The sequence below is a fragment of the Gallinula chloropus genome (assembly GCF_964237585.1).
Source record: "Gallinula chloropus genome assembly, chromosome: 1".
Taxonomy (NCBI): Eukaryota; Metazoa; Chordata; class Aves; order Gruiformes; family Rallidae; genus Gallinula; species Gallinula chloropus.
The window spans coordinates 68,280,401-68,306,482 of NC_140085.1; the positions used below are offsets into that span (position 1 = coordinate 68,280,401).

Genomic DNA, 26,082 nt, shown 5'->3' on the forward strand with positions numbered 1-26,082 from the left:
TATATTATTTATGCCCATAAACAATCACACCTATAAATGCATTCACTGAAATATACAAAGCAAGAAAGTTAAAGCTATTAAATTATTAGAACTACTGAAAAGCTGTTTTGAACAGAGTTACAGAAAGGAATTTGAAGAACAAAAGGAAAGGTCTTTTTAAAATTGCAGTCACTTCAGGAACAGGTTGCTATGGCATTATGTCAGACTACAGAATCACATTGGTTATTCTGTTTCCAAGGCACTGAAGGTGAGTTTATGGCACGAATATTTTCCATTCACATGTGTGGCCCACACTGAACCTCAGTCTCAACACTGCAATTTTACAAGATTAAGCTTAATCTGGAAGCTGGAATGTGCTTCCTTTCATGATATTTATTAAATCGAAAGGAATTCCATGAAGAGTTTTATAATATAATTTATTGAGTTTTATCAGCTTCACTTAAAAGCATTACTTTTTCTAAGTTTACAATAATACTTTCTGATCTGCTTTTAATATTCTGGGGATGTTGCTGTAGTATATGATAACAGTGTATTTCTCAGATATGTAACAAAGCCCTTCTGTATTCACAATGTCAAACAGATTGCTAGCAATAAAGGGTTACAAGTTGCCAGTGGGCTAGAAGCTTAGGAAAGAGAAAGTCAGTGTTTATATTCATGGAGAGTTATTATCATGCTGCTCTGCAATAGCTTTTTAATGAGATATTTTTCTAGAGCAGAAGTCACACTAAAACAGGGAAATCCCTGTACTTCAATCAACAGTCTTAGAAAAAGAATGGATTTTGTTGACTTCAAATTTCTAATTCTCATAGGATGTGACAAAAGTATCGTTTCATGGTGCATTTTCTCTAAGGAAATCCTGAAGAGGGTTAATAAGGATTAACCTTTTATATTATGAACTGGTACGTAAACCTTAATTACTTGTGCTGCCTTGTTGGCATAAGTACCCGACTCAGTTCATCATTCTTTGGGCTTAGACAATGGAAATGGAAGATACAGTAAATTAAAATGGACAAAATAAAAAGGGGCAGAGAAAAATAAAAGTGAAAAATGCCCCCCTTTCTTTAAACATGATTGGGGCTTTTCAGGAAATTAAACACTGAGACTATTAGATTCAGATAGAAAACAGATGATGTTATGCATAGAAATACTACAGCAGATTCAATGGCTAAGCAGCAGAGACATATGTGAATAATCAATGAAGTATTTCTGGAAAGAACCTTTTATGTTTTTAATACTTAACACTTCATAACTGAGCCTAATAGGCAGAATAAAAAGAAGGCAGCACAAAATGCAAGTAGGAGGGTGAATATTTTCCCAGACACTACTCCTTTTAGGCCCTCTTCCCCTCTTTTCCACAGTACTCAATCTTCCTCCATTGACTAATGTCCATTTACCATTCTTTTCTAAATATTTACTGACCTTCTAAGTCAGAAAACTGTGTAGCTGACTCTCAGAGTCCATTACTGCATCCCTATTATCACTGAGAGGAAAATCTGCAAGTGCACAATAGACAATTTCTTGATGAAAAAAAGCTCATAATAATAGCCACAAATATACAAGGTTCTTATAGTTTGTTTTCCATCTTTGTCTCTTTTGCTTACCAAGGTTCATGTACTAAATTCATTTGTCTACTGCACGTGAAGACATCTAGTGGCTGAATATTGATACCCTTTACCAAAAGCTACAAAGATTAGGATTTCAAAGATTTACTAACCCAGCATTGGGGAAATAAAATGTATTTGTATGATCTATAAACTCAGTCCTCATTTCAAATGTTCAAATAATCATGATTTCTAGCAATTATACTCTTTAGAAGAACTACACTGTGTTTTGTCAAATTAATGGCATTTTCTTACATATTCTTCAAGCAAAAGATGGTATATACCAACGTGTAATACCACAGAGATATAAAATTTTGTGAAATTATTTACGAGTCACTAAGAATACATGCATTTGAATTTCTAGTATAACAAATATTTTAGGCATCCAAACATTCTCTTTTTCTTCATTTTTTCCTCCCACCCTTTCTCTCATCACATTTTTCCCTCTACATTTCCTGTCCTATTATTTATATATCAAGAGGGGAAAAATAAGATCCAACATTAGAGAGCAATATGGAATGGATCTTAATGGATTACCATAATTAACTAGTTTGCTCATTTGTAATCATAAGCATATATATTAAAACATTCTGAATTCATATAGCCTTTGATTATGCATTCATTTCTCTTGTGCAGACACTTGGTGGGTGATATATTTTCAAAAGTCATTTGATAGCTCAAAACTTTTCATTTAAAAATAATTGGAAGCAGATTTTTAGAAATTGCATTTAATTTAATTGGATGCACAATAAAATGAACAATACAATTACTTTTTATTTTAGTAACTATGGTTCTTTAGTACCATCTGGTTATGGAAAGAAAATAATCATATAAGTTATTTAACAACTTTTGCTTCCTGACAGGTTAAAAAATCTTCTCTATGCATGAGGAGGGAAAACTGAAGCATTTCAGGATGTAAATATCAAATTAAATTCCGTCATAAGAAGGCTTTATAAAAAGTCTTGTAAAAAATTTTATGCAGAAGTAGAGGAAAACAAATAATGCAAAAAAAAAAAAAAAAACCCTTTGCAAAAACATTTATTTAATTGAACACCATCTAACGCTTTAAGGTAGCGTTTAGGATACTATTCTCATTTATCCTATTCAATCTAATGTGAAATTAATTTTGCAATGTATTTTACCTTTCTTTCATTCATGTCATCATTTTGGCCTTCATATTCTCCCTAGAGAAAGAAAACAATTTAATAGCTGATGTAAATCCAGATAAAATGCAATAAAATGCTCCTCAGTTGTTCCCGCATTGTTGCCTTTAGCTCACAACTTGAAAAGTACTCGTGTAAGAGTTTTCATACAAGAATCACATACTTTATTTCTATTGTCACAGGCAATAAACATACACACTATTGAGTGATACTATCACAGAAATAGATATTCAATAGTATATACGTACATCATGAAGTGGGTATGCTGCATCATAAACATTGTTTGCTATTAATGTGCCAATACCTAAAAGAAAAAAAAAATCCACAAACACAGTCAATGGCTAGGCACAGCTAAACAGAGAAGATTATTACAGATTTTACTTCATGACATTACAAAGGCAACTGAGCTGCATTGATGAAAACATTTGAAATCATGTCAAGATGAGTATATATACCATCATAGAAGTACCTAACTACGGAAAACGTGTTTTCTTCAAAAGGCTCATTTCAAATAGTGTTTTTTCTTGAGTGAACTAGTCTAATACAAAGACTTTTTTGTCCACTTTCTCATCCTGTTAATGGAGAGGCATGTGAGTGAAGAAGAAAGCATCTGGGTAGTCCTTCTAGAAGCTTGACAGTGATCAAAATCATGGGCTCCCACTAATACTAAATCAAGTCTTGCTTTCACTGAACAAAGTGCTGGGTTTTCTACCCTCAGCCCATCAAATTACAGTCCTAAAAGTTTCAACAGGTTCTACACAGTCTCTCTGGATCCCTTGGAAAAGTGTCAGCTCTGGGGTCTGGCTTTTATGTTGACAGATTTAGTGTCCCTTCTGGATTTCAGGCTTCTTGTTTTATATATGCCTTACACTGCCTTATCTCTATAAAGTCCTGCACTCTGGAGACATCTACACCAGCTCCACAGCTCACAGGGAAGGCATGGTCTCTGCAGTCACCAGGAGGGTTCCCTCGCTGCCAGCTAGAGCAATCCAGAAAAAAATTCCAGTAGCATTCCTCTTTACTGCCCTGAAAGAGCCCTTGAGCTGATCAAAACATAGAGCAAGGCAGGGCGAACGGTGAACAAAACAGAGACCAACTGAACAAAGTTTTAGAAATGAAGAATGCCTGTCTCTTTCTGAACCATCTTGCCAAGTTTTTTGAAGGCAACAGTGTAATAATCATAAATTTAAATGTTTGTTCTGGTCAAAGCCAAGTATTTTTAATTGAAAAACAGAACGTATTTGGGGTTTGGGTTTTTTTTCATGTAATTTGAAAAAAATAAAAATATCTCTACTGCAGGGAAACCTAAATTAATCTATTTTCCACTCTAGTTGCTGTACCAAAGAAATCTGTTACTGCAGCTTCACTGCACCAAGTGACACAAAGACTGAACAGGAATCGGTTGCTACAACAATTTATTCTTTTCAAGTAAACTACCCTGGGACGTTTTGACCTGCACATAAGTGGTGAAGCTTACAGGAGGACTTGCAGAAACTCTGCAGACTATCCCTTCTGCAAGATATGTGTCATGCAATCACAGTGGATGAAAGAAAAGAGTAGAGAAAAGAAAATAAGTACACTTGTACATATTCTGCACCTCAAGAAAACAAAAGATCCAAATATCTCAGGGTTTCCCCAAAAGTGTCACACAGTATCTTCAAATCAGTCATAGTTAAGCTATATATTTCACTATGCAGTTCATGGAAATATTTTAAAGGTTCAGTGATAAAAATAACCTGGAAAGATGTATTATTCTATTGAAATGGCAAGAAAAATCTGCTTCTGGAAGAAATAATACAACATATTGTAGCTGACATCTGAATTTTCAAAAGCAGATCATATAATAATCAAATTCAATTTTATAGCAACTCATGAAATGCAGGTTATGTGCCAGATCCTGCACCTGTAGAAATGAAAAGCAAGCTCCCATTACCATATCCTATCCAAATCATGGACCAGAAAGTCTGATTTTATTCCTCAGAAAAATCATTTGTTCAATCACTATTTTTTGTGGAAACATGCCAGCATACTTTTTTATTCTGCTTTAAAAAGAAATATTCTGTGAGGTACCTAAACAATTCCCTTTAAAACAACATACATCATTATCTTCCCTCCTTCTTACCCATGCTGTTTCTGGCCTTTGTAGGTGTGCGCTTCAAAATTTCACGCACCTGTGGAGAAGAACAGTGATATAACACACAAATCATCTTTTAGCGTTATTTACATAATGGACCTAGCAATAAAGCAAAACATTAAAATAAGAGGCTTCTGTAGAGTTTATTAGCACACTCATTTAAAACATACATTTCACTCATACATAAATGCATGACTTGAGGCCACTGGTTAACGCAACAATGCTATGGCAAGTCTTACTAGTGGATTATCTTCCCTAATATTTGTAGTCAAAGTCCCGTGGTGTCACACCCTTATAAAACTGTATGAATGATAAACACTTCAGGCAGAATCAGAATTTTACACTAAAGAAAATCACAGCAAAATCTGACCTTAGAAAAAAACGCATTTCATTTCCACATTTGGAAATATAACATCGAGTAAGTATGCTATAGCTATGAAACCCAAGAATGTATGGATGAACAGAGCATGTTAGGGAGGAGTCGATATTGGATGTATAAAGTGGAATCTTGCCTCACCAACCTCCTGGAGACCTAGCAGAATCTCAGGAACATTATACAAGGTTTCTCACTGAAGACTACTGGAGCTCGGAATTTACTATAAGATTGTAGAGGAGGTATTTTTATGGGACAAAGTCTTTTTAAAAATTAGGAAACAGGGCTTAGTAACAACTTGAACAATGAGAAGGAATCAGTAGCAGTGTTTCCCTACACAGCATGCATACTTATGAATGCTTAGTGTTTTGCAGGAACAGAGAAATGCATAAACTGATGAAATTAGTGAAGTAGTTCACTGACACTTTCTATTAAAGCAAATCCCATTCAGCACATGAAATAAGTGATATGTTAGTTATGTTTACTTACTATGCGGCTCCGCGTAGCATTGTCAAAAAAGGTGTCCTTGTCTTTAATGTTATACCTAAAATGTTGACAGGAAACAAAAAAATCAGTTATGTTTTCAGACATGGTAGTAATGAGGAAGACAGCAATAAGATTCTGATTTAGAATTCATTTAGATACCATAACAAGTAAGAAAAACAGATTTTTAAAGGAAATACAGTTGAAAGAGAACAGCTTAATACAAGACCTCGTCATTCAGAGATCTGCCTGGATTGCAACAATGGTTGGCATAAAATACAAAAAATATCAAGTAAAATGTCTTTCAGGTAAGAAGAGCTTATGTATTGTTTACACAAGATGACCTTTTAATCTTTCCCTTATAACATACCCTCAACACTATAACATGAAGGGGTTATGTTATTAGGTTTCAATTAGCCTAATGCAGATGTTCATTACTCTTTTCCAGGTGGCTAACCAGTCAACATTTCGCTTGCTTTCAACTAACAGTTCCACTGGAATTATGCATTCCCTTAAACCTTAAAATCATCAAGTGAAATTATTCTATCCATTTATTCCTCTCAATAAATTTGATTTGTATTCAGAATTAATCAAAATTTTCATAGTGGACAGTACATCGTATAGTGGGTCATTATATTTATTATTGAATTTTATTTATCAGGCATAAATCCAAGGAGACACACATAAGGAAAAGAGGAATGTTTAATGTCAAACTGGGCCCAGAAGTATTACTCTGAGTGAAAGGGCAGATAACAAGAATTCCTTATCTGCATATTATAAGCCAAGTTTTAATTACTATAATAAATCAAGAGGAAAAAATGTCATATTTCTACTTTCTTTTTTCAAAAGAGGCAGTAATATCCTTAACCAAATAATCAGGAATTCAGTGCTGGGATTTTTACAGTTCAAGATAAAAACATAGATGTTTTATTTATTGTGTTGCTTCCTATACCTTATCCAGCAGAAGGAAGTAGAACAGTGGTAGAAAGTCACAGCAATTTAGATTTCTGTTAATTCACTGGATTCAGCGCCAATGCATGTTCATTTACTTTAGATCTATTTACTTGTTCTTCAATGTTTTTAGTTTTATTCAGACATATGCTTTAATGACTTGGAAATAATCAGGAATAATCTGACAACTGGGATATTTCCTTAGGATTTCCAGAAATACTCTTTGAATGTCTGAATTTTCATTGAAATATTGTAAGAAAAAAAAAATGACAACACAAAAATGGTAAGTTATAGCTGTCTTCATTCCTCATCATAATTTAATGTACTCACAAATATATTTTCTCTCTGGAAAATGGGTAAGACAGGCTTTTCATTTTGGTATTTTCTTGTGGCACCTGGGGTTGCAGAGGTTCAGTCAATTTGCACCATATTTCATTTAAAGTTTTGAGTATTCCCCCTTCTTCTGTGATTTCATACATCTGAGTAAATAAAATATTGGACGTTAGCATGTCACTTTCAAAAATCCAGTAAAAAAAAAAATTTGCTATACACATCTGTTTAAATCTCTAATTAAAATAAATGCCTTCTCTGAAGATATATTCCCATATAACAGTAAGTACCTGAATCCCTAAGGGTTTCAGTTCCAAAAAGAAGTTTTGTCCCTCACAAGATGTTTTCAGAAGAAAACTTAGTGCAGAGTTGCTAATACCAGAAACATCCATGCTGACTAAACTAGAAGTTCCAAACAGATGACAGGCAAAGTAATTATTTTGATTTTGTAACTGGGAATAGAGGCAAAAGATAAAGCAGGAAGGGCTTTTAACAGTTCCTCAATTAAAACAATGTAAAATTTGCTTTGGTGTATCTGCAGAAATCTAGGAGAAATTTAGGGAAGGAGAGAGAAATGAGCAGGCACTAAAAATGAACATAAAGAATGAACCTGGGAAGGAATCAAAGAGAGGACATGAGTACAATCCATTTCTAGGAAGTGTCTGTCTACCCATGCATTGTCAATATACCAGAAAGGACAGAGATACTGTAGCTTCCCAAAGCCTACTCATTTTCAAAAGCTGTTTTCTTTTTTTCTGGAATGAAACACAATGCAGTAGGAATCTACAGGATTGGCTTTGCCAAACCCCTGACAGTGAGATCTTATACCACCACCAGATGCAAACAACACTCAAGCTTTTACTGGGTGGAAACAATCAATATAGAAAACCATGACAACAACAACAACAAACAAACAAACAAACAAAAAAACTAATAAAAACCGCAACAAAAACAACCTGTGGAAGAAAAAAAATTAGTCTGTTATTTAATTCTAATGACAGTGTGATGAAGTAAAGGTTCAGTAGTGCAATTGGTGAGTCTATGTGAAAATATTAGGCATTTGCTAATGTCAGTGGAGTTGTTAGCCAGTGTGCTAAATCATTGCAGGACCACAAATTTTGGGATCAACTCCTCAGAATTTACAATGTTTGTTTGCAACTCTGCTTAAATGCTAGATACTCTCATCTAGTATGACTGTAAAAAAGATAATGAGCTAAAATTTTAATAATAATGGGCAAGTCTGAATGCACTAAGTCATCGATACCACCAAAACAGACTCTCTCAACATCCCCCAACTTTCGTGAAACCTTAAGGCAATGACCAGTTATCATACAATCTCCCATACTGCTCCTTTACCTTTCAGGAAAGTTCCTTGACAAAAATCAAAACAGCTACTGCCTTCTCAGCTTTTAAAGTCCCTCTTAAAACTCACCCCTGTCATCACTCTTCTCATTGTAGACTGTGGCCTTTAAAATCCCCAATGAAAATCCCATCTTAAATCTAACTCTGAATACTAAATAATCTCAAAATAATTAGTAATATGAAAAAAATAAGCTCTGATTTTTAAATAAAGTATCTCTATAGGCTTGTGTATGTACATATCATATATACCTTTCTCATCCATCCTTCTCTAGTCATACAACCACTTCATAGAAGATGGAACATACTTACCTTTTTGGTGGGCATTTTTATTTTAAGGAGTTCTGCTTCTCGACTAAGTACTTGCCAAGGTGCATGTATACGGACAAAACTCAAGCCTTGACTCTTATTCTGGAACATAGAATAGTGAAAACAATATATTTCAATATTATTGAACAGAATACAGTAATAAGACTTCAAGATGTCAGCTCCAACTAAATCACTCAACAGTGGGCAATTACAGTGAAAAAACAACTTCTGTAATAACTGGGCTTAAAAATGACCAATTTAAAAGCTGAATCTTCTAATGCTCTAAAATCCATTAATCTACCACCCACAGTGTAGCTGCATATGTACCATGAAGGCAAAAACCTGTAGTTCCAGAACTTGGAACCATGTGAACCAAAAACCGCCAAACTACAGCTTCCATACTCAGATGTTGTATAAGTCATGTGACTTTATTAGTGGGTTTTTGTGACTATCTGAACAAAAAAAAAACATTTCCTCTGCTGTGGATGGGATTTACTTTAGGTTCCCATTTTTGGTTCTGCCCAACAGTGTACTGGACACTTCACCAGTTTAGTAGTTCCTTACAGGGAATTGGGCACAACATTTACTGCCCTAAATATCTGCAGCTGGAATAGCAACCCTAAACAAAACTTTTAAATTTAACTTTTGAAGTGAGATCTGAGCTTAATGTTTATGTAAATAACTGGTTATTCTGTGCAGAGTCAGAAGACTAAGCAAGAAGGCATCTGCATGTCCAGTTTCCTGCACTCTGGGCTGTTGAGAGGATACACTCCTGATAGAATATCTGAGCTACACAAAGGCACTCTAAGATCAGAAAGCAACACCCCTGGCAAAAGCATGAAAAGGAAACGTATGCATGTTGACACAGAAGTTTCCTCAATGCACACAAATCAGTACATTATACAGATGAATGCTTACTGTGGAAATTAAGGGAATAAAAATTGGGAGGGAGATTAGAAAGAGGATATGAGGATGTATTTTGGAAAGTATATGGAAGTGTACAAGGGAGACTTTAAATGCTTGATTAATGCCAAGATTAATAGTCTTTGTGTAGCTCTGTGCATGTTGGGGCTTTGGTGCTAGAGCATACTGTCACTTTGTATTTCCCCACCCCTATGCGTGTAATGATCAGGACAATCCCTTCCTTTCAGGGGATCATGAACCTGTATTTGTCCTCCTTCCTATATCCTGAAATTTAGAAGCGAGACAATTAAAAAAAAACCCAAAACAAAGTAGGGTGACTAATTTGATGAGAAACATAGCTGTGTTACATGTTGGGTTTAAATTCAAAACTCAGGTGTCCCACCCGTTACGTGTGAAAGCAATTACAGCTAAAAACAGAGCCTCTCCTATCAGCCACAGTGATTTGTTTGTTTATTTTGCATACAATTTATATCAATATCCAAATAAATCTGTATGATATCACACTGGTATCAGCATTTTACAACCAGAATTTAATATTTTCAAAGTGCTCACAATTTCATGTTTCCTAAATCTTCTTGTTTGTTTTGTTGAGGTTTTTTTAAAGAGTTTGATGGAAATTCTATTATTATTGCACGCATTTTGCTCTTATTTCCCTTATAACTGCAACATGAACTACAAAGATGCTACATCGCTTTCAGATAACATGTCTTCAGTGGAATGATGTTATTTTAAAGAGCAAAATGAGTTGCAGAACGTATCTTTCATCAGCCCACTGGGGAAGTCAGCTTTAAGAGAAGGAAGTAAAAATTTACTGGGCACAAGCAGATGTTCTGGTAATCATTTGCTGAAAATATATTAATAACAGATGAGAGTTTAAATTTCAGTGGGTGAAGATCAGGAGGCTTCTTCTCAGCTTTTGGCTAAAATCAAATGTGTGTCCTCTGTCTGGGGGACTATATTCCACATTGGCAAGAGGAGGGACAGTCTGATCTAATTGGTTGTTTCCAGCTCAGGCTCATATGACTACACAGATTGAAAATAAAATCAGTCACATAATTTGAGAGAAAAGACCAGATGAAGAATAGGACTGTTGTATATTTGAACAAAAAGATGTTGGAAAGTTTTCCGGTTCATGAAGCAACATCAGATGCTGAGGAATCAGAGACTTAAAATCTTTTAAAGCCTTAAAATCACCCCATGATAGGAAAATGAGGTCATTTTAATAAAGACTAGTGCAAAGTAAATAAAGTAGGGAAAACAGAACCAGGTGATTCCTGTTGCACAGTAAACAAAAAGTGCAGAAGAACAGACTGCTTAATATATATTTTGGGATTATTAGAACCACTTTTCCCACACTCCCCTACATTTTCCTAATATTAAAACCTATTGAAGACATTTAATATAATTTTAAAATCATCCATCTCATATCATATATCAAGGGTTCAGCTATCTAGCTAGATTTCTACTGAGCCACTGATATAAAAACGTGTACCAGCTTCTCATCTGGTAAGGCTTCTTTGTCCACTTTTCAAGCCTTCAACTGCACTGGGTCCAGCTGTCGGTTCACATGCCCTTTTTGTCATTAATCTTGTGATGACTGGTGAAGTTCAACTAACTTATTCCCAGAGTGTTTATTGTATTGTGAACATTATGAAAAGTTAGAGCTTGTTTTTTCTCATTCCCAGAGTGGATTTATAGCTCTCTACTGGAGACATCCACTAAATGGTGTCATTTGGTTAATCACCTGAAATGACCAAGGTACATATGTTTGTGAATATGATTTGTTATTTACTCTAATGAAATGCTGTCAGTCTTCTATGTTCAATACTCACGATCACCATTGCTTATTCACTGTACTCTAGATGTATCACTAAAGCAAACATGTTGAGCTGGCTAACATTATTTTTGTCTGACCATTCACTTGTTATTTAATACAGCCGTCCTTAACCAAGTCCTTTTTCACCTACAGATGATGTCCCACAGGAGTTTATTCTTGGCCCTGCATTGTTCTATGTCTATATCATTGCACTGCATGACTATATTACTCAAATGACTAAGTATTGCTATGCAGATGACAAAAAGATTTGTTGCTCTCATGATCCTTTTTTCATCAAATCTATATTCCATATTACAGAGTTCTTCCAATAAGTTTCAAGAGTGGAAGTTTTTCTATAAGTTGGTAATTCAAGATATATTTATATCTCAGCTTCTTTCCTATTTCGTAAAGTTGAATTGGGCCTTTCCATTTCAATTGGAAAACTCAGCATAAAAGTCAAATGGAAGAAAATCTGGAAGGTCTGGTTTGCTTTTCAATCAGCACATGAAGAAAAGTACATCACAGATTTCTTTCATTCTGTCATGTATTCCTGGTAGTTTAAAGCAGGACTTTGACAGCAGCCTATAATGTTTGGTTTTTTTTTTTTTTTTCCCTGTCTTAGAATGGAAACGTACAGGATGAATAAAATTCAAATTTCTCCAAGGAGACTTTTTCTATCTTTCATACCTTTACAGTAAAATACATTAGCACCTGCATCAACTGCAAGTCTAAAATTTATTGCAAACTTATCATCGGGGCCATAGCAGAAAAAAAAATATAAGTATGAAAGCTCTCATATAGATGCATATAAAGAATCTAGTTCTATTGATCTGACTAATGAAAAGTCAAAAAGGGATTATTCTTTTTAACTAAAAAGTGATTTTTTTTAGACATGGCTATACATGCATAATAGCTAGATTAAGTAGAAAAACTCTCTCTAGCCAAAAATTTAGATTTGCAATTGAACTTAGCTTTCTACAAAATTCAGGTAATAAATGAAAATTCTGTGATTCTAAAGCCAGTGGCATATCTGTATTTCCCACCATGAAGCATTCTCTATTGCAACAAGAGTTTGTGAAGAAGTCCTGTTGCTCCATAAGAACACAGCATGTAAAAGGTGGTGTACTGTGTATTCAGTTCAAAGATGCCTTATGGTGCCATTATTTTGCCAGGCCACTTTGACTCCCACTTTACCTCATTCAGACAACGCATTTTTCGCATGTCATTCATGTCACTCCTAATATAAACTGAAGTATAGGATGCTAATGCATATTTTTCAGCCACAATCAAGACAACAAAAAGGAAAAAATAATTATACTGTGGGAGAGCCTCAGACTTTTTTGTGGTTAACATATTGCTCAGAATAACTCTGCAAATATGAATTTCATTACTGAATGCTAGATTTTATTCTCTCATTTTTTCCTCATCATGAAATCACTCATCACTAATCCTGTATTAAAGAAATAAAGTTATATATAACCTCTATATTAAAGTAAATGTTATCTTTAAATACTTGTTCAAACAGACATATTTCTGCTCTAAATCTTAATATGAAGAAAAGAGGCTGAACAGAAGTGATTAACTACTGACTAAGGGAGTCCAAGGAAATTGCTAATCTTTCTTACGATTTTAAAAAATATACATACGAAACAGAAAGGCATAAATTATAAAACCTGAACCATGTAAACTTCCTTCATAAAAAGACAAACTATCTGGGCCTTAAACATTTTATCCTGCTGTGATTATTAAACAGACAGAAAAATACCAGACACATACAGGCAGCAAGTTGCTAATGGCTTCAGTAAATATAATCAGACGACTCGTGCTGACAGTGGTAATATCAGCCACACTAGGAAAGCAACGGTGAGACAGTTTGTAGAGAAGAGAAAGAAAAAAAAAATTAAAAAAAGAAAAGAAAAAAAAGACAAGTTCTAGTAGCTCCGTAAAAGTAATCATCTTCCCATTTATTCCGTCACCAAATGGATCAGTCACGTCTGCAAATGTAATTGTTCAAAATGAATGTCTACTCTCCTGATACCAGCCCTGGAAATTGAGGCAAATAACAATGTGATGTGACAATGCAAATAAAATGCAATTTCTTGTTGCACTCACAGAACGCCAGCCACATACGTTTTAGGAAAGCTGAGCCAAATACCGAGCTGTTGGCCCCCTGCACGGGCAGCGCGTGATGGAATGACACAGCATTGCCAGATTCAGACAGTGACTGTGAAAGCGTCTGTGTTTTCTGCCAAACGCATTGAATCTCTATCTGAACAAGGATTGGCGTTCTGCTGATCTTAATGTTTTGTATCCAAGATACAAAATCGGTTTATCGAAAAGCATGCACAGCAATATGTATTTCAGATACAGTACAAAAAGGAAGGGCAGTGCACTAGGCTGGGAGAGACCTCAAGAGAATGCCTTGACAGGGAGATGTCATCCCTGAGCAATTCCCTACTCATGTTGTCTAAATAATTGTAGGCAAGTAATTTAATTCTTTCTGTCACCAATTAAATGAAGATAATAGAACTTCCCTCTACCAAAAGACGTTTGTGAAGATGAATATGGTGCAGATGCTCAAATAATACAGAAAACAAATAAGAGTGCATGGCTATGAACAGTAGACATACTATGCATATATATTTTTACCTTTTGCCAAATTTCCCCTTTTCTGTTTTCATTATTTCATTAGGTAAAGTTTTGCCATATTTTATGGCTGTTTAGTGCCTATCATAATGAGATCCTTATTAACGACTGCAGATTCTCTTGCAACATGTTACAAATGATTAGCAGTGATCAACAACAGCTCCAAGAAGTTGTCCCACTCCTGACAGACATCAGTCACACATGCCACGAGAGTAAAGATGGAAAGTATAGGCTTGCTCACCAATGGCAATGGTAAACTCCATCATCATCTCAGAGAGTTAGGTTTATTTTTAGCTGTTCAACAATATATGAAGCAGACATGCTTAAGTCCAAGTTTCAGACCTTAAGCAAAGATGTAATAATTTACACATTTTGACAGCTTGCTTTTATCTTGCTTTATTTCTACTGACAGTGGAGGTGTTAATGTCCTGTTTATTTTACTCTCTTACTCCCATCTCTGAACATAAACAGTTAAAGGGTATACTAGCATGCGTAAGCAAAGAACAGAACACCTTGGAATGAAAGATCTGGCCAAAACACTTTAAAAGAAACTATATAACTTTAATTCCTTAGATAAAGCACTGTGAATGAAACAGTTGACTTTGCACATCCTTTGCAATGTTTCTTCATGGCATTGCTACCTTTCCAACCAAAATCTTCCCACTCATCTACAGACAGAAAGCATCTCTGAATGGAAGATGATACAGGAAGCCTAAAAACACAGGCATGCTTCCCCTGAAGAAGATGGAAATATTTACTGGCACACAAGAGAATGAAAATGAGCTGTTAGAAACTCAAGCACAAATGTAGAATAGATTGTTAAATCTGCCAAACACAAAAAAGGCACAGACTTCTGCATTACTGCAGAACTCAATGCCGAATCTATATGGAGAAAACAAATATGGCAGGATTGCCATTCATTTTTAATTCTTTCTGAATGCAATTTCTGGATTTGAAAATTAGTCCATTTTCTTTGTTATTTTCCAAATATATATCGATGGCCACTGATTGCTGCACCATGAAAAATGTGACTTTCAAATATAAAGCAGTATCTTCGCTATTTGTTTAACTTTATCAGAAAATTTCTCCTATGTCAATGACACAATTTCTTGTTACAAAAGCATATCATGATTTGAGTACACATCCTGAGACTAAAAATACAAGAAATAACAATAAAATGAATTAAAAAGAAAAAAAACCACCATCAGTCTTCTTCAAAAAGTAAGGGAGGAGTTTGTCTACCATGTCCTGTATTTTGGCAGTGTCAATGGAAAAACACATAATCAGCTGGCCTGGCTGCATTCGGTGCCAAATTAGCTAGCAAATAAGCCAATATTCTGTGAAATACATCATACCAAACTTGATTATCAATAATAAAATCAACAAACTTCTTGAGGCCAAAGAGTTAACATTAAAAAAGGCAAAATGTAATTCCTCATGAGAGAATGAGACATGCTAATCTGGACAGAGATTTATTCCCTAAACAATTTTCCAGATGAAGCAGCAAGATCATGGAAGTCAATCTTTAGACCAGATAACAGGCAGGTTACCAGTAGGTGGATTAATGAAATAGAGACTGAACACCCATCTCGAGCTGACTTGATATCAAGAAAAAAAGGTGGAGGGCAAAAACAAAAAAAGAAAAGGGTGGGGAAAAAAAAGTGGTTAGGATACCAAACTGAAAACCAGAGGAATTCCACCTTAAAATATCGCTTCATCACTCGATACTTGATCTAGAATATTAACAAACAAGCATATAAAGGGATGATTCGATTTTGGGTTGGAAGATTTCAAATTTCAATTCATTCTTATGAAAACTATTTTAGAGGGTTTAATTTAAATGTGTTATACAAATATATTTATTTTATTAATTATGTTTTCCTAATTATATGCTACAAGCCTTTCCAGGACAGTATCCCTTTGAGGTCTCTCACCAAAGATCAGTGAAAGGAAGGTTGGCTGTATATGCAAAAGCTTGATTGGGAAGCGATTAAGATGAAGATAATCAGTGTTCTGGTTGCCTTGTTTGCTGGCGGGAAATTCAAAACCTCCCTGAGCAGTCTCAGCCTCAGTATAAACAAGGAAAAAAGGGTGAAGAAGCACTGGCAGTCACACAGTAGCATCACGTGACACATTTAAAGAGTCCCCAAAGACAGAGTCAGCGCTGTATGGCAGCAACATAAGTGGTCTGGAAAAAGAGATAAGCAGTGAGAAGTCAAGCTGCACTGATTAAGTTTTTCAGGACGGCAAGGGTAAGGTCAGGCTGTGAAAAAGTGTAGAAAAGCTTTGTAAGAGTAAGAGCCTGAACACTGGTAACGGGTTTTCAATGTAAATAAATATAAAGCACTATCTCTATGTTAAAACCAGTTTCGCATATAACATGCTGGGCTCTGAATTGACCTATACCATTGAGTAATGACATCTTGGGGTTCAAACAGAAAGTTCCTTGAAAATTATCAGCTCAGGATTTTGCAAGAGCCAAGAAGTAAAGCAAATATTATGCTGCATCAGGAAAGGAATAGAGACTAAGGAAAAAAAATATTTAAACATAGCAATCTATGCTTGAACTCTGTCTGCAGTCCCTGTCTTCTCACCTCCAAAGAGATAAGCTAGACCACAAATGGATTTGGAGGAGGGCAGGAACCACCATAAGAACCTTGCTATGTCAGCAATATAGAAATCACTGAGAAGACTGAGACCCTTCATTCTGGGAATAAACCAATCTCAAGGAAGATGTTGTAGAAGTCTATAAAATCATGCATGAAGAGAGGTGGTGTGGGTAGACTGCCTACTGTCTCTTTCAGGCCAAGAACTAAAGGGCCTCACACAAAGCCAAACTAAGCTATTGGGAGACAGATTCAAAATAAACAAAAGAACACAGATATTAGTGAAGTGGGTAGTGCATCCGTCTTGCCAAAAGACTTTGTGGGTACCAAAAGTGTCTGATGTTTCAAGAAGAAACTATACCAGACTTTGGAAGAGAAATCCGTGGAAGGTTACGAGATAGAAAAACTGCATCAAGTGGGGGAAATTATCTGAACTGAAATCAGCTGTCAGCAGGAGAAAATTAGAACAAAAGTATCATAAAAGTTTGCACCATTCCTCATTTTTACTAAACTTTTTACCATTGAACTGTGAGAGACACGTTAACAGACTTGTGCAAAGCATTTGACACATACCACATGACATCCTTGTCTCTAAATCAGAGAAACATGGATTTTGCAGATTCACTACTTGATGAATAAAGAATCGCATGGATGTTCACACTCACAGACTTGTGGTCAAAGAGTCAATGTCCAAATGGAGATCAGTGACAAATGCTGTTCCTCAGGGGTTGGTGTTAGGATCGGCACTGTTTAATATCTATGTTGGATTGGATGGAGAGTGGGATTGAGTGCACCCTCAGCAACTTTGCTGACAACTCCAAGCTATGTGGTGTAGTTGACACGCTGGAGGGAAGGGATGCCATCCAGAAGGACCTTGACAGGCTTGAGAGGTGGGACCCATGCAAACTGTAAGAAGTTCAACGAAGACAAGTGCAAGGTCCTGCACGTGAGTCAGGACAATCCCAAACACAACTACAGGCTGGGCAGAGATTGGATTGAGAGCAGCCCTGAGGAGGAGGACTTGGGGGCATTGTTTGATGAGAAGCTCAACATGAGCCAGCAATGTGCGCTTGTAACCCAGAAAACCAAGGTACTGTTTAACAGAGAGTGTAGTAATAGGACAAGGAGAAATTACTTTAAGCAGAGGGAGAGTAGATTTAAATCAGGTGTTAGGAAGAAATTCTTCATTGTGAGATACACTAACAGTACACTTTAGCACTAAAAAAGTCACAATACTAAGTATAAAATATAACCTTTTTTATGTAAACAACATTACAATTTAAACTCATCTAAAGCACGTGTTCTTTAAGGGAGTTCCTTTCATCTCCAAACCACAGTACTTGACTGCGGTTAGTTGCAAGAATGATACGCTTTTGATTACCATTAGGTTGTACTCAGACTCCTGGTGCTATTCATTTTAGGTTGCACAGCCAGGTGTGGGAAAGAGCGAAGACAGATTGCAAAAGAGTACGATGGTATTTCTTGTACTTTTTCAGCAAACAGGACAACTAGATTCAGGTAGGAACATCCTTTTTTCTTCTACTAAACACCCATAATGCAAGGAACCAGATTGCATTTGCAACCGCCCAGCATCAATGAGTATAAAAGAGACACAGTGACTCTGTCTCCCTGTATCTGAGGTCTTCTTAGAGAAGCAGTTCCCAGCCAGTGAGGCACAAGTATGCTTCATATGAAGCATGGAGGCCAAGCTGACAAGCTCTGCTGGATGCTTGCAGGCTCTGCAGATGATTAGAAGGCAGCAGCAGCCCTGCAATCTGAGCAAATCATCAAGCAACAAAAAATAATCGCTTGAAACGTTGCAGCTGAGCCTAACACAAGAAGCTTGGCAAACAGGCTGGGAATCACTGTCCAAGACATACGTCGTTCATAGATGGAAACTGCAGTATTGTACTATTTCTGGAGTCTCAGCTTTTGCAGCCAATGTGGTACCTATGCTGGAAATAATATCTTCCCACAGGGACATGATCATCACTACTGAAATCATCCAGTAAACGGACAATACTGGATTTTCAGAAATGTTAATTAACCAGAACTTTCTAGTGATCTCTGTAGAACATGCTGAATTCCCAGCACTTTTGTAAATTGGCTTTCATCAAGTATCTCTCCCATCTATGCTGCTAGTCTCAGCCCCTCAAAGGACTTGATAGATACCAGAACACCTACTGTAACACATACTGCTGTCTCAAAAGTGGGGTCACTACCCAGTGTGCAGTACACCAACATACACACAGAGAAAAGAGATTCTATATCTGTGCAGAGATGGCTGCTAGTTAGTACAAAAAAAGCCAGCACCACAGTGCACAGAATCTGCAACTTATCTATGTTGCTACAGGATTAGAAAGACCTGCCTAAATTTATACTAAATGGTTAGTAATCATCTACTATTGGTCAAGCCTACTTAAATTGGCACTCATGCTCCTTGAGGGTGTGGGCAGGCAATTTAATTGGGAACTCCCCCTGCCATCTTTACCTTGCCCCTAGTTGCTCCTGATTTTTGCTAACCTCAGGCTTCTCTGGCCATACCCCAGCTCTCAGCACCTTCTGGGGCAGAAATCATAGAATGGTCTGGGTTGGAAGGGAACCCAAGGATCATATAGTTCCAACCTCCCTGTCACAGGCAGGGCCACCAACCTCCAGGCCTGGATCTACACAAGGTTGTCCAGGGCCCCATCCAACCTGGCCTTGAACACCTCCAGGGACGGGGCATCCACCACCTCTCTGGGCAGCCTGTTCCAGCACCTCACCACTCTCCGTAAAAAACTTCCCCCTAATATCTAATGTAAACTTTCATTCCTTTAGCTTTAATCCATTTCCCATTTCTTCTTTTTCAGTCTTTCATCTCTTCTTCAGAGATTCATTCATTAATAAAGCACGGTAGTACATTATTATGTAGGTTGGGGATGGATCTGTTGGAGAGCAGCATAGTGAAAAGGGATATGGGGGGTCCTGGTGGACAGCAGGATGACCATGAGCCCCCAATGTGCCCTCGTGGCCAAGAAGGCCAGTGACAATCTGGGGTGTATTAGAAAGGGTGTGGTTAGTAGATCAAGAGAGGTCCTTCTCCCCCTCTACTCTGCCCTGGTGAGAGCACATCTGGAATGTTGTGTCCAGTTCTGGGCCCCTCAGTTCAAGGGAACTACTTGGAGGAGTCCAGCACAGGACCACTGAGATGATTAAGGGAGTGGGACATCTTCCTTATGAGGACAGGGTGGGGGAGCTGGGTCTCTTTAGGCTGGAGGAGACTGAGCTATAACCTCACTAGTGGCTTTAAATATGTAAAGGGAAGACAGAGCCAGGCTCTTCACAGCAATGTCCAGTGACAGGACAAGGGGCAATGGGTGAAAGCTGGAGCATGGGAGATTCCATGAGAACATAAGGAAAATCTTTTTCACTGTGAGGGTGACAAAGCGCTGGAACAGACTGCCCAGAGAGGTTGTGGAGTCTCCTCCTCTGGAGACATTCAAAACCCACCTAGATGTTTTCCTGTGTGACCTAATCTAGGTGATGCTGCTCTGGTAAGGGGGGGCTGGACTAGATCAACTTTCGAGGTCCCTTCCAACCCCCTAACATTCTGTGATTTAGCCCTAAAGTAAACAATGTCTAAGCATTAACCCAAACACATTTCTGTCCCTGTAAAATGGAAAATTCTACTTTATTAGATACCAATACTGCATTCATCCATCCTAGAAGTACTGCTTTGTACATGCTATAACCTATCTTCATCACCATGAATTTGGAATCACTCTGAAAAGAAAAAAATACTTGAAGAGGCAGCCAGTCAGGATTTACAAGTTTCAATTTGCTCCTTTGTATCACACCAATCAAAGAAGGATTAGCAATCAGCCATATTGCTTATTTGACCAACCATCTGCCAGGTAAGAAAAGAAATAAATCAGTTGCCAAATCAGTGTGAGAAGAGAGCTGCAATTTCTGTTACAACTGTAAGAATAAACCGCCAGCAAATGTTGTTGCTATAATGGTGTTTGGTAAAGCTTGACATGTTATAAATATTGTAGGTTCTCCAATACATTTCACAGCAGCATTCAACCATAACATATTTTAGTATGATTTTATTTTGGGGGTTGACATCAAAATATGAAGATTTGTATGGAATGTTGAACAAATCACTTGTAGAGATGTAAGGGTCAGGTGGGCCAATATACTTTCAACTATGTAAAAGAAACTTTGTAGATAGAATGTAGTATATGAATTTCAAACTGATACAATGCCAAAGTTTCCTGTGCCTTAAGGGAAAAAAATTAGCAAAGCAAAAACCTAAGATTTCTTATTCCAAACCTGGTGGTATTGCACAAATTGAAATTTAAAGGAAATCACTACCAGATTTTTGTAATAAATATGGTGCTTTACACTGACAGCAGTAAGTAACTTCATCCACATCTTAAAATGGATTCTATGCCTCATTAGAAGTATTCCTCATTTTGTCATTTTCATGAAACTTTTTGATTGTTTTGCATCAGTATATTAAAGAGAATCACATAGTACCTCTGTCTAGGCAGCCTTTAAAATACATATATTGCATCACATTGGACACTTTTCTATCTTTGCTTCAGCAAGTTTCTGCCATATTTTTCCTGTATTTTTGTCATACTTTTTTCCGTCATACATTTCCTGTATTTGTCATATTAGAAAGTGCTGGTTTTTTTCTAACAAACATTAGAAGTTCAGAAAAGAGAGGCTATGTAACAAAGCCACATGCACATTAGGCTGTGACTTAATAAGGGGAAGAAGGTATGTTCAGCAGCAGACCACCCAATTCTTGCACAGCAAAAGCCAACTGCTTTCAGGAGAGTTCTGTGAGGTCCACCTGTTGCTCAGAGGCTAAGGATGCTCAAGTCAAATCTTTCCTGCAGGTTGGACATGTCTTGTAATACATTTACTCTCCAACATTTTTTCTTCTATACATCATGATAACTATTCATGAGCACTAAGTCAAAGCTTTCCAAAATCAATGGGTGAAAAGTAAAATCTCCTTACAGTTATTAAGGCTTCTAAAATCCAGACATTGTTGTCAAAGCTCTGATAGAGTCAAACACTTAAGCTTGCATCTTAAGTGAGAAATTTAAGAGCATTCACAAAAGGAACACACAGTAAGTCATTCCTGTAGCAAAACATCATATTATGCTAAGTTTTGAGTGCCTCAATAGGGTGTGTTCCTAAGGATTTCAGTCATTGCTTGCTTGAGAAAGAGCCTCAGGACACAGTCTCACAACAGAAACTGCTTCAGCATTAGTTGTCCTCATGCCTGGTACCGCTGGGTAAATGCTAACACAACTGAACAGTGATACATTTAACTCTAACATGATCAGAAAGAATATATCTGGATTGAAACAAAAAAACTGAAACAAAAAGTATGCTGTGGGGTTTTTTTTGTTTTTTATCTTTAAATTTGTTTTGACAGTCTGCAGTAAACATGGCTGTCTCAAGCAAAGCTCTGGTCCATTTGCAGGGGGCATCATTGATTGTATCAGTTTAATACTGACCACAGGATGCTTTTTATTCTTGGCATTCAGTAGGGACACTATTGTGAGATGAGAAACTCAGTTATTCTGCAAAACTGGGAGTAAGAAAAACAAACAAGCAAAAAAAATTAGCAGAATTAAACAGTAATTGGAAAACAATAAGAAATGTGCAGACTGAGGCATGGCAATAAATTAACTGCATATTTTAGCTCACTAAAGAAACAATACAGAAAACTGTGTCTTTGCCTTCCATTGCTACATATCCTTACTGGCATTTATATTACACAAATACTGCATTTGTGGTCAAGGGTAATTTAAATGTGTTGTAGTATCTTGAAGCATAAGGTTCTTTGATCAAATCAAGATCTCACACAAGTTTGAGAGAACAACACATCTTACTGATTCTTTGCACTCCCATGGCCATTTGTCTTGGCTACTCAGTTCTATCTCCTTACACTCCAATGATAAACTTGTTAATAGAGGATCCATCTTTTTCTCCCATGTTTATTTTCAGAACACACTGGATTTTCATCTGTCCTACGCCCCAACAGTGGTATAAATAGCAGTAACCACATAGATCCAGATCTGGTTATATAACTTTTGCACATGATTCTAAAACATTAAAAAAGAAAAAAAAAAAACCACTTTATCATTCACTATTAAAAATATTGAGTGGGGCCTCTGCCAAAAATTTCACACATCAATCTGAGCAGATGTTTTGGCTGAAACAGGCTTCAACTGGAACATTCACACATACACAAAATGACCTCTTAATACTGGTAGGATATTATGATTTTAGAGCTTTCTTAAATTTCATTTCAACAAAGACCTTTAACTAAATATTTGCAACATGTGTTAGCCCTTTTCAAATATTTATAGAGATGGTTTACAAAAAAACCTCAAAAAGCCCCAATTAATTGCAATGCTTCCTTTTGACTAAAAGCACAAATACACATACACAAGTTTATATAACTCCAAAAGTCTAAAAAGTGCCTTAATTCCCCTTCAGTCCACACGTTAGTGTAGATATATGTATACACATGCACAGAATACACATACAAAGTATTATCTATATATATATATGCAACCAAATTAGAAACCCCTGCTTGAACTTTGACCCTCCAGGGAGACTGCTTTGGCATTCAGAACTTCTCCCTGTGCCTCCAGCAAAGGAAAAAGCAAAAAATACATCTAGGCTTCCCACAGATCACTGTGGGAATACAGAGAGTAGCACTGGGAACAAGTCTTGAGCAGGAGCTCTGTTACTCACTAAGGCAGCCTCTGCTGATCCCCTCCCTCTCTGCCATCCATCTCAGCACCTCATTTGGCAGGCTCACAACTCACGCTGGCACTTGGTAGGCTGACATCTCATATTAATTCAGGCTGGTGGAAGTTACAGAGGTTGTAACTTCCTATTATCACTGCTTACAATTACCTGAAAGGAGATTGTAGAGAGGTGGGAGATGGTCTTTTCAGCCAGGTGACAGGAGATGGGACAAGGGGAAATGGCACAAAGCTGTGCCAGGGAAGGTTCAGATTAGATGTTAGGAAAAAAATTTTCACTGAAAGAGCTGTCAGGGCCTGGAACAGGCTGCCCAAGGAGGTGGTTGAGTCACCATCCCTGGATGTGTTTAAAAAAAAGGGTAGATCAGTTACTTAGGGATATGGTTTAGCATAGGATGGGAACGGTTGGACTCAATAATCTTAAAGGTCTTTTCCAACCTTGTAATTCTGTGCTCCCCAAATCCTTCCCGCCTCTAGCCATGTGACTACATGGTACCAAGCCCTCCACCCCCTTCAGCCAATGGTCACATTTATGTAACTGGGTAGAGAGATTCTTTAACCAAAAAAGACCAATAAATTTTCAACTGGATCCACACTTTAAGTTAGCAACTCTGAGCAGGCAGGACTATGAGACAGAAGAACGTGCAAGACATGGTGCTCAGGGCAAGAAAGATGAGGGCAGATTCACAGAATTGCTAATTGGGATCAGCCTGTCCCATGCCTTCAGGATGCTTGCAAAAATGAAAACAGCAAGAAGAAAAACCCTTTGCTTGACTCAGATTTGATTTGGGGTTTTGCTTTTCTCTTTTACTTTTTGAAATGTCTGAGTTTGAATAGCACCTAGGCAAATCTCCTCTTGAAATGGCATTTTGAAAAAGAACACAAATGCAGCCTGTAAAACTGGATAAATAAAACTTTTTTCTAAAACTTTAGGGTTTTCTCCCTCAAATTAATCATTGAGTTATTATGAACTCCCAAGTGCTCTTGATCAATTATAAATATATTTTCCAATAAAATCTCATCACAGTACACTATAATGGTGTGGTGGTTCAGCCCCAGCCAGTGGCTGAGCACCACATGCTGCTTACATACTACTGCAGGAGAAACAGACAGAACCTCCATGGTTTGGGACAAGGACAGGTTACTGACAAAAATCACCATGAATGTAGAACAATAATGGCCAGTTAGACTCACGCCAAGTGATAACAGAGTGCCTTACTGACCCAAGAGCCCGACAGCAAGGACCAACTCAACACCCCAGCTGCAATCAGACTGTCCTGGAAGCACCAAGGCAGTGCCCTTTCCCAACCAGCCCCTTTTATGGGGGCATGATGTCAGGTGGTGTGGAAAACAGTCCAGGCTGACTCAGCTCACCTGTGCTGGCTGCCTGGGGAGGTTAACTCTGGCCTGGCCAGAACAAGGAAAGGTGGTCTCTAGTTATGAGGTATCTCTAAGCAAAATATATTTGCCAACCCCAGCTTTTTAGAGAAAAGTAATATTAAATTTACAGAAGTAGTGTACCTTTTGTCATCAACTGAACAAAACAGATTGGCAAGCAACATTTAATAACTATTAAATAAATGTTATTTAATTGGTATTTGTTTTATGATTAATAACTTAACCTTTATAATTCATGAAAAGCAGTCTGTAGTAAATTCTGCTGTTGCTGTGGAGGTGGCTGTTGTGTGTTAATGTTAAAAAAAGTTGTGTTAAGAACAGGAGCTGTGGGAAGTACATTTTAAGTTGTAAGAGTTAACTGTAAAGATTAATACAGTCATATTGGTAAGACACAACTTCCTATACTTCAGTCTCACCCTTCAGGTGAATACTTTCATACATTTGAAAATCTCTTTGCCAGTGAAAAGCATTTGCATTTACCTAATTCTCACCTCTGCTTTTCTGTTGTTTCCTGTTCAACAATAAAGGACATGAAAATTGGAAACCAGACCTCTAAGGAAACCCAGACAGCGTGCCAGGGGACCAAGTGACAGGAGGGCCTGTTCCTGCTGGTACCTTCAGATCCAAGGTAGCTTCTGGCTAGTTTTGTTTTATTCCTGTCTCTATCAGCATGTATTTAATGACTTGGAGTAGCATTTGCTTTAAGTTCTGCTCCTTCTAAAAGGCTGAAATGTCACAGCATTTTTGGCATTGACGTGGAGTAAGACACAGGTGTGAATCTTGCCAGATTTTCAGCCTAGCAGTCAGTCTTCACCAGACAAGTGCTAACTATTTTGGGGAGGCCAAAGGTGCAGTTCACATGTGGGATGTAACAGCAGCTCCTCAAGCTCCTGCCATTCCCCTGAATGAGGTGATGGGGAGCTGAGAGCCAGGATTAACTTTTCTCTTCAAACATGCCTACCCTTTATACTCATTATATGATCATGTCTCTGAATACAGGCACCCCCCTTTAGCTATTGATCACATCAGATGATGTAAATTTGCCCTTTTCTTCTTCTATTGGGAAGAGCGCTCAGGTTTTACACCAAGGAAATGGCCTTCTTGCTCGTACATTTCTTCCACCTTTCCTTCTGTTTTCAAGGGCCCAGGTAGCAGGAAGTTACCCACTTCCTCACTGCCTGGATTTGTCCTACAGCTTTTGATA

General features: G+C 37.2%; 1 protein-coding gene across 1 annotated transcript in view; it reads right to left on the reverse strand.

Annotated features, from left to right (window-relative positions):
• The window catches only part of ANO2 (anoctamin 2), a gene marked incomplete at both ends in the record, with an annotated part of 168,564 nt that overhangs the window by 129,095 nt on the left and 13,387 nt on the right, over positions 1-26,082 (reverse strand). Inside the window, 6 exons of the mRNA XM_084276614.1 lie at positions 2,744-2,785; positions 3,013-3,068; positions 4,887-4,935; positions 5,761-5,815; positions 7,036-7,184; positions 8,707-8,805. Coding sequence (XP_084132740.1) covers positions 2,744-2,785; positions 3,013-3,068; positions 4,887-4,935; positions 5,761-5,815; positions 7,036-7,184; positions 8,707-8,805 — 450 coding nt within the window. The remainder of the gene's footprint in view (positions 1-2,743; positions 2,786-3,012; positions 3,069-4,886; positions 4,936-5,760; positions 5,816-7,035; positions 7,185-8,706; positions 8,806-26,082) is intronic.